The following is a 9,768-nucleotide window of genomic DNA, read 5'->3' as shown; positions in this document are numbered from 1 at the left end:
AAAAAGTAATTCCCGGTCTCCGTTCTGAATTTGCCGCCTCTCCATGTCCCGGACCATCCCCAGGGGTGGTGTCAAGAAGCAGGGAGAACAGAAGCAGCAGCTCCCCCTCTCTAGACCATATACCTGGCTCCTGGCCTAGGTGTCACCCATATCTCAGGATCCTTTAGGGCCCCTCCTGTCAGAATCAGGAGATCCTGGGTCACGTAGCCCTCGCATAGCTCAAGCCCCCGCCCTGACTGTGTTTCTGCAGCTCCCCCAGCCCCTGAGAACGGGCGAGTCCATTCCGCCGCGGTCCCTTTAAAACACCCCCCTATTTTCTCATCTTCTTGGTTTGCCCCAGATGGCTCCATTGAGACTGCCCCTTTCGACACTCAAAATCGGCCACGTATGAAACACGAGTTGCCCAATCAGGAAGAGGCGGAGATAGCCGACCCCAATCGTCGCGCTGCATCTGCCGTCTCCAAATTATCCAATCAGGAACAGGTTTGAAGGCGGAGTACCGAATCACAGAGAAGGAAAGGAAGTGACTTCTTTCCATTGGCCAGGCTGATTTAGTATGCGAGACTGCGTACACGTCTCATTGGTCAGCAGGTGTGTTGACAAATATCGTCACTGTGCCCGCCCGGTCGAGCCAGATAGACCAATCAGAAACAGGTACTGGTTCGAATGACACCAAGTCTGTCAAATGGGTTTCCTCCCTCGGAAGCGGAGGGGGGGCGGGAAGCAGCATGTGCGGTTGTGCGCAGGACGCCGGTACGTGGCCGCGGGCAGGCGGGAGGGGGCGGGCTGAGCAGGGTTGGTTGCGGCGTGGCGGTGCCCAGTTCTCCTGGTGGCGGGAGCGAGTGTTCATGTCCTAGCGGCCGGCGCGGCGGGGCCGGGCTGAGGGGGCCGCTCCATGCGGGCGCCGCGGTGCCGGAGCGCTCTGGCTGCCCTGGCGGTGCTGGTGCTGCTGGGGGCGGCGGCCCCCGAGCCGGCTCGCGGCGATGCCCGTGGAGGCGAGGTCGGGTTCGGGCTCGGGGCAGCCGCGGCCCCGGCCGCTCTCCCCGCTGGGCCCGACGGGATCGTGGAGGACGATGAGGCCGGGGTGGCGGCTGCGGGGCCCGGGGAGCAGGGGCCCGAGGAGGAGGAGGAGGAGGAAGAGGAGGAGACCCGGCCCGGCGGCAGGTGAGCGGGTGGCGGGGCAGGGGCACCGAGGGGGCTGCATGGGGGATGGCGAAGTGCGGGGACTCTGCCAGTGGGTTGCCGGGGAAGGGACGAGAGGAGGGAGATGAGCGCGCAAGGGAGGTGAATGTGATGGGCAAGGGGGCTAGGTGGGACGGTGCAGGAAGGGGGGGGGGTTGCAGGCAGGATGGGGGGGCTGGGGGTGCAGGGAGGAAGGGGGACTAGGTGGGGAAGTTTCTGGGTAGAACCCCCAAGTAGGTTTAGTGTTCTCTCCCCGTACGCCCTGTCGGGGTGAAGGGTGTTTGTTGTTGCCCTGGCCTTGTTTTCATTACATGGGAGGAGTAGTCCCCGTTGTTTGTCTGCTCTGGCTTGTCATTGCGGGTGGGAAAGTGATAGCCGTGGGTCTGGCTCCTTCCTTAGTTTATTACTGGGAAGCGGTTCCACCCTGTGCCTTGTTTTAAAGTGTCTGGGCTCCTGGATCTGTAGTTTACTAAGTCTTTTTATTTATCCTATGTCCTCTCCCAAACACCTGCATATAATAGGTCGTTAAAGTGTATTGTGCACCTTTCTGTCATCCTGTTCTACATTGGAGAAGAAAAGGATTCTAATTAAAGCTTAATTTGTCTTTTCCTTTCATGTGTAATAATATACACATTGGTGTGCATTACAACAGAGAAAATGATGAAAAACAGACTACCTTTTCCATTGGTTTGTTTCCCCCCATTCTGCAACTTATTGGGGCAAACTTGGATAAAAATCATTGGTGAACAGATGATTCTAATAAAGAGGTGATTAAAATACAAAAGTAACACTGAGCAGTCTCCAGTACATCTCTGATCTGGCTGAAGAAAGATCAGGAATTATGTCATTGCAGGAGCTAAAGGGGAAGAATATGATCAAGTATCACTTTTTTCTTCTAATGAAGCAAAGTACACTACCAGACTTTGTTTTGAAGTGAGAGATTTGAAGCCTTGAGTTCATAGACTCTAGAATAATTCAGTTTCTACAAGTAACTGTCTGGTTAACCCACATCCTGTGCCAGTTTAAGATTTTCTCCCTCTTAAACAGTGAAGAGTCATTCTTTTGTGCGTTGGCTCATTAAAAATTATAACCTGGCTTGCTGCGCTTCTCATTCTGGCTAGGGGAAAAAGCAGCCTTCTGTTCTTCAATTTAAAATTTGCAAAATACATTTTACATTGAACTACTAGAAGTAATCTTGGGTTATCTCTCTGTATAAAATATTCAACCTAATAATTTGAAGCCAAAGACTAAAGACAGCCATTCTCTGATTAGTGCACTAGAATAGGCTATTACTGGATGACTGGTAGAATTGCTATGTAGCTGTAGTAGGAGTGAGGAATTACCATAAATGTTAATTCTTTGTGTTAGTTGCCTGTACCTGAAAGATGCAGACTCTTATCTGGATTCACACTTGTTCAGTTGCTCTTGAGCAGTAGACTATGGCACTGCCGAGGGTAGCTGAACTCAGGCTAACTTATTTTAGTTGTTAAAATAAATTGGTGTTGCAATAACTAGTAAATCAATACAATGAGCATTCTATATTGTAGCTTGTGAGGGGTTTTTCCTATCCTCCCAAGATACAGTAAATATTCGGAGGGTTATTAAATTGTAAAGTTCAAGGACACAAGGGAAAAATGTTGTTATACATAGATGTTTAGGTGCATAGGTTATAAAATTGGAGGAGCACTTTGCTATTTGCTGACTTTGTATTCTAAAGTCAGCTTGCAGTATCTTTTATATATTGTGCTTGAGAAGATACTCTTAGTAGTTCCAAATATGGCTTGATTGATTTGTTTAAAGAGCAGTAGAAGGGATGCTAATTCTCAAGTGTTGGGCTGACCTGACTGTTCAGTGTAGAGATGGGTTGTTTTTGTTTTGAGTTTCCTTAAACAAAAACATTGAAGCTTGTCTATACTGCAGATACAACTGCTGTGGACCCAGTGACAATGCAGTTGTTCCTTGTCCTGGTTACATGTCCCCTTGCATGGGTCTATCTTGTGTTGTAGTCAGAACCTTAATTCAGTTTCTGTTACTGGGCAGGTGAGGTCCTACGTATTTTGCTAGTGGAATAGAGTTGTAATGGGGTTATCTGAAAGCATGGTAGTAGACGTAGTGCACTCTGTCCATAAATAGATACTGCTAGAGGTGTTAGGCTCCAGATTTGACTAGCTTTTTCATCTGTGTGAAAAATCTATCTGTGGATTTTTCTGTATTAATTTAAAAGGAGAAATCAATGCTAGGAGCACTTAAGTATCTGTGAATGAAGGACAGAAAATTAGTAATTCCAAAAGGATTATTACAAACGGCTGGATGGAAAGAGTTTAACATTATGACAAACTTTGACATAGTTTATTAAATTTCAAATGTACTTGTATAATATTTCTCAAGTGCAGTCCTTAGCTGTTTTTTAGGGTACTCTACTGTATCAAGCAGATGGAAGGTGGTATTGACATGTCACTTTGTGCTGCTGATGTTGCAAGTGATAGGGTTTGGTGTTTCTAGAACACATTTATTTCAAAAGTTCTCAGACTTAACTAAAATACAAACTAAAGGGAGAATGCAGGCACAGTGGATCCTCCATTCATTTAACAAACTTGATCAGATGTCTGAATCAAGTGATGCATGCAGGATACCCACATCCTCTCAAGTGTGCTCATGTAACTGAGTAGCAGTTTTATTTGAAGCGTCTTCAGTCAACACAAGACTTGTGAAGAGAGATGGCTAAATATAGTCATCTTATTCGTTAACAATTCTGCTTTTCACTAAGCATGTTCTACTTTTAAGTGTGAATATTGCTTTAAGAATTTGGCATAGTATGCTGTGACAATCTGATGTAATACCAATTATAGGTGTGACTAAAGAAAAATTTTCAGAGAAACTCTGAAAAACTAAGTAATCTACCCGGTTTATAAATCTTCTTGAGAAAAGCAACTAGTGTCCTTTTGAAAAGGACACTGCCGATTTAAAAATCTTGTGTCAATGTTTTAACCTAATGCTATCGGTAACACTAAGATTACTAGAAAGGTTAGAGGAAAACTTTCATTTTTTTTTAGTTTACTTTATGAAGTTGTCAGCACTTTATTTATAATCAGTTTCACTGTTTCCTGCGAATAGTTAGTTTACTCTGGGTCTTTCACACAGAAAAAGGAGAGAAAAATATTTTTAAAATACGAAAATGTGATTCCGAAACTATAAAAAATGATGGGTTCTTAGGGCAGATGGGTAGTACCTCAAACCTTTTCAAAAACTGATTAGATGTTAAGTTAATAGTGTCACTTTAACCTGACAACCACCAAAGGGTGGGCAAAATATAGTAAGATTGTATAATATATAAAATATTTGAAATGGTAAATTTAAAACTAATCTTGATATCAGAACTAGGAAAACATTCCAGCAAATTTCTACTGGTCATGAATTTAAAACTTGTGAAGTCCCAGGAATACTGTTTGATAGCAAGCTAAAGATTTGGTCCAGAAGTATCTCAAATAATTTACAAGGCAGCATTTTAGTTCAAAGTGAAACAATCCCCCAAAGACTACCAGGGGTAATCAGTTATTTTTGTCAAGGTCCATATTTCTTAGTCAAAGTCCAGATTTCAGAAAAAATAACAATGACAATAGTAAGAAATAAAAAGATTTTTGCTGTCCATTCAAAAGCGTCTGGCGGTCTGGATTTGGCCCAGGGTACGTCTATTGATTACCCCGTACTAGACTAACATTCACTTCTCCTGTAGCTAATCCTTTGATTCCAGCTCTAAATGTAGCTAGCTGTAAGACTTGGATAACGCTGAGCTGGTCTTGTGACTATGGTCTGTTCAAACAAAATAATCGTGGTTTGGAAGGAAGTATTTGCTTAGTAGGTGAGTCTTGTCATGTAAAGTCCACAGTATTGTAGCTATCTAGTGGAAAACATTTTGATTATGTATAATGGCATTCAAAAGAGTTTGGGGGCAGCAAATAGGTGGTAAAAACCCCGGTTTTAAAACAAGCATATGTAGATTGTGCAGAGTATTTTTGTTTTGAATGAAGACTTGAATGAATTCTCTCCTTTAACAAACAGAAAACTCATCATGGTGCATCTTCTCAGCTGTCGTTACTTCTTTCTAGTGAAGAGGCTTGAATTCATGATATAGGAAGACATGTGAAACCAATAAAGCTGGTAAAAATGCTTCATAGCCAGATAATTTTGGGAAGGCTGAAGTTTGTATCTGGGGAGGAAGGTAGTGTGGGTATGTAAAATGCGGAAAGATAAATAGCTGCTTATATAGGAACAAAGCAAGTTGGGCAAGGGAAATGGTTAGCAAAAGCAATGGTTTAGGTGGGAAGGCAGTGTTTGGCACTGACTAGGTGCCAATTATTGTTTAATCTTCTTTCTTGGTGTTGATTTGATCAAGGTGAAATTTAAATTAGGGATGTGGATTAATTGCAGTTAACTCACACGAATAACTCAAAAAAATTAATCACAATTAATCACAGTTTTAATCATACTGTTAAACTGTAGAATACCAATTGAAATTTATTAAATATTTTTGGATGTTTTTCTTATCGGGGGGGAGGGATAGCTCAGTGGTATGAGCATTGGCCTGCTAAATCCAGGGTTGTGAGTTCAATCCTTGAGGGGGCCATTTAGGGATTGGGGCAAAAATTGAGGATTGGCTCTGCTTTGAGCAGGGGGTTGGACAAGATGATCTCCTGAGGTCCTTTCCAACCCTGATATTCTATGATTCTACATTGCCAAATATATTGACTTCAGTTACAACACGGAATACAAAGTGTACAGTGCTCACTCTATATTATTTTTTATTGCAAATATTTACACTGTAAAAATGATAAACAAAAGAAATAGTATTTTTCAATTTACCTCATACAGGTACTGGAGTGTAATTTCTTTATTGTGAAAGTGCAACTTACAAATGTAGATTTTTTTTTGTTTGTTTGTTACACTATTTTGTTTTTGAGTGCAGTTAAGTAAAACTTTAGAGCCTCCAAGTCCGCTCAGACCTACTTGTTCAGCCAACCACTAAGACAAACAAGTTTGTTTACATTTATGGGAGATAATGCTGCCCGCTTCTTATTTATGTCACCTGAAAGTGAGAACAGGAGTTCACATGGCACTTTTGTAGCCGGCGTTGCAAGGTATTTACCTGCCAGGTATGCCCCTTCATGCTTTGGCCACCATTCCATAGGGCATGTTTCCATGCTGATGCTCGTTAAAAAAATAAGGCATTAATTAAATTTGTGACTGAACTCCTTGGGGGAGAATTATATGTCTCCTGCTCTGTGTTTTACCCGCATTCTGCCATATATTTCATGTTATAGTAGTCTCTGATGACTCAGCACGTTTTTGTTTTTAAGAACGCTTTCACTGCAAATTTGACAAAATGCAAAGAAGGTACCAGTGTGAGATTTCTAAAGATAGCTACAGCAGTCGACCCAAGGTTTAAGAGTCTGAAGTGCCTTCCAAAATCTGAGAGGGATGAGGTGTAGAGCATGCTTTCAGAAGTCTTAAAAGAGCAACACTCCGATGCGGAAACTACAGAACACGAACCACCAAAAAAGATAATCAGCCTTCTGCTGGCGGAATTTTACTCAGATGATGGAAATGGACATGCGTTGGTCCACACTGCTTTGAATTGTTATCGAGCAGAACCTGTCATTAGCATGGACGCATGTCCTCTGGAATGGTGGTTAATGCATGAAAGGGCATGTGAATCTTCAGTGCATCTGGCACATAAATATCATGCGACCTCAGCTACAGCAGTGCCATGTGAACGCCTGTTCTCGCTTTCAGGTGACATTGTAAACAAGAAGTAGGCAGCATTATCTCCTGCAAATATAAACAAACTTGTTTGTCTTAGTGGTTGGCTGAACAAGAAGTAGGACTGAGTGGACTTGGAGGCTCTAGAATTTTACATTGTTCTATTTTTGAATGCAGTTTTTTTTGTACATAATTCTACTTTCATGATCGTTCAACTTTCACAATGAGATCCTACTACAGTACTTATAATGGGGGAATTAAAAAATACTATTTCTCTTGTTATTTTACAGTGTAAATATTTGTAATGAAAAATAGAAAGTGAGCACTGTACATTTTGTATTCTGTGTTGCAATTAAAATCAATATATTTGAAAATGTAGAAAAAATCCAAAAATATTAAATATTAACAGTGCAATTAATTGCATGATTAATCACAATTAATTTTTTTAAGCACTTGACAGCCCTAATTTAAATAGATACACTTTGAATAGTCATTTGTGTTTTGTTTGATAAGTGTGCTTTGAGCTTTTGGGTTTTGAACAAGCACAGTCATTAGCAGAACCCAGTTACACTGAGAGCTACAATATAATGTACAATTGTGTGACCATTAGAGTGCTTGAGTATGGATACACTGAACTATATTATTAGCCTGCTTGTGATTCCTGTACCTTTATAGCAGTAATTATCACATTCAGCTTATAAAACTGCTAGTAAGTTTGAGTGAAGCTGTAGTTCTCAAATATTTGACAAAAGAATTGATGCCTTTCCTAGTACATTAAAATCTACAAAAAGAAAAGGAGTACTTGTGGCACCTTAGAGACTAACAAATTTATTTGAGCATGAGCTTTCGTCAGCTACAGCTACTGGATGCATTCAGTGGAAATAAAGTGAGCTGTCGCTCACGAAAGCTTATGCTCAAATAAATGTTAGTTTCTAAGGTGCCACAAGTCCTCCTTTTCTTTTTGCAAATACAGACTAACATGGCTGCTACTCTGAAACCTGTCATTAAAATCTACGTTTCTTGATTCAAAAAACAGACATTACACTTGAAAAATGTGGTGCTATATTGTTGGAATAGGGGTGGGTGTGTGTGTATATAGTTGTCACACAATATTCAGATTATTAATAACAATGTAATACATTCTTTACAAGGATGTGTTTTTTTTCAGTGGTGGAATGTGTTTAAATTTAAAATTGCAACGCTGCACATGGTCTGTTACTGTGGTTGATGTTTTACCAGTACTGTATAAGACACTGCCCTTTTGCATATCTTTTAGAATCATGCTTTATATATTTTATGGACATTTTTTAAAAGGAATACTGACCTATCCCTTAAAATGCATTATGTTCCTCTCTGAACTCCAAAATTGTGTGGTGTCAGTTGATCTGAGTCTGAATTTTCATTTTTGGACTGCAGTTAATATATCAAATTTAGGTGCTCCTGACTAGCAGTAAAAACACAATTTAATGAAAATATCTGTAAATCCAGCAGCCTCCTTTCACAACCACTTTTGACAGTAGCCAGCCGGAAAACTAAGAAAAGTGTCTCTTCCCAACAAACACCCCTTTTATCTATGCTCTCGACTCCCGAGAAGCCTGTGAAAATAGGCAAGCTTTTCAGCATGTCCAAAAGGTCAACAGATTTCAGCCCTCCCTTTTAGTTTTAAAAAAAAAAAAAAATTGTAGCCAAAACACCACTTCTTATTTTAACTGTGGTACTATTTCACGCGGATACACCCTCTCCATCTGGCAGGTCCCAGTCCATTTAGGCGTATATTCTAGAAACCAACAGCCTGCCCACTACTATCATGTGCTGTCAGTTAGATACACCACTTAAGCAGGCAGGCAGGCAGCTTTCTTCTCCCTTAGCTTTAGGGTATGTATACACAGCAGAAGTTATGCACTGCCTTTGCTCACATTCTCAAATGTAGGCTAAAGTCAGAGGAGTTCTGTAGCGCAGAAGAGAATGAACCAGATTTTCCCGATGTTCCAGGTCGGTGCCTTGGCCACTAGACAAGGAATTAATTCAGGAGGTCAGACTAGTTGATCAGATTGCTTGATAATCTGTGAATCTATGACCAGTGCTTAAATTCAAGCTATCTTGATACCAGTGTTATCGGGATTCAGTAGCAGTAAATACATCACAATACATGTGTGGACTTCAGAGAGGGCTAGTGAACAGAGTGCATACCCAGGGTCAGTGTCTAAGGCCTGGTCTACACTGTGAGTTTAGGTCGAATTTAGCGGCATTATCTCTATTTAACCCTGCACCCGTCCACATGACGAACCCCTTTTTTTCGACTTAAAGGGCTCTTAAAATCAATTTCTTTACTCCACCCCTGACGAGGGGATTAGCCCTGAAATCGGCCTTGCTGGGTCGAATTTGGGGTACTGTGGATGCAGTTCAACGGTATTGGCCTCCAGGAGCTATGCCAGAGTGTTCAGCTGTGACAGCTCTGGACAGTGCTCTCAACTCAGATGCACTGGCTAGGTATACAGAAAAAGGCCCGCAAACTTTTGAATCTCATTTCCTGTTTGGCCAGCATGGCGATCTCACCTGCACAGGTCACCATGCAGAGCTCATCATCACAGGAGACCATGCAGTCCCAGAATCGTAGAAGAGCTCCAGTATGGACCGAACGGGAGGTACGGGATCTGATCGCTGTATGGGGAGATGAATCTGCGCTGGTAGAACTCCATTCAAAAAGACAAAATGCCAAAATATTTGAAAAAATTCTCCTTTTAAATTGCCAACCTATTTTTAATGGCCAACCCAATGGCTACTTCATATGGGAAATAAGCGTGCTGCTGTTTGAAACCATTCCCACAT

The 9,768-nt window shown here is 41.8% G+C and overlaps 1 protein-coding gene across 2 annotated transcripts in view; it reads left to right on the top strand.

The window, feature by feature from the left end:
• Nucleotides 1-789: 789 nt before the first annotated feature.
• The window catches only part of EIF2AK3 (eukaryotic translation initiation factor 2 alpha kinase 3), a 73,251-nt gene continuing 64,272 nt past the window's right edge, over nucleotides 790-9,768 (top strand). For both annotated transcript variants that reach the window (XM_073342906.1, XM_073342905.1), the window contains exon 1: nucleotides 790-1,164. In XM_073342906.1, coding sequence (XP_073199007.1) covers nucleotides 896-1,164 — 269 coding nt within the window. In that variant the 5' untranslated portion in view covers nucleotides 790-895. The remainder of the gene's footprint in view (nucleotides 1,165-9,768) is intronic.

Source organism: Lepidochelys kempii, chromosome 4, assembly GCF_965140285.1.
Source record: "Lepidochelys kempii isolate rLepKem1 chromosome 4, rLepKem1.hap1, whole genome shotgun sequence".
In the NCBI taxonomy this organism is placed as follows: domain Eukaryota; kingdom Metazoa; phylum Chordata; order Testudines; family Cheloniidae; genus Lepidochelys; species Lepidochelys kempii.
Note: the sequence above shows the minus strand (reverse complement) of the source record. Positions and strands in the feature narration are given on the sequence as shown.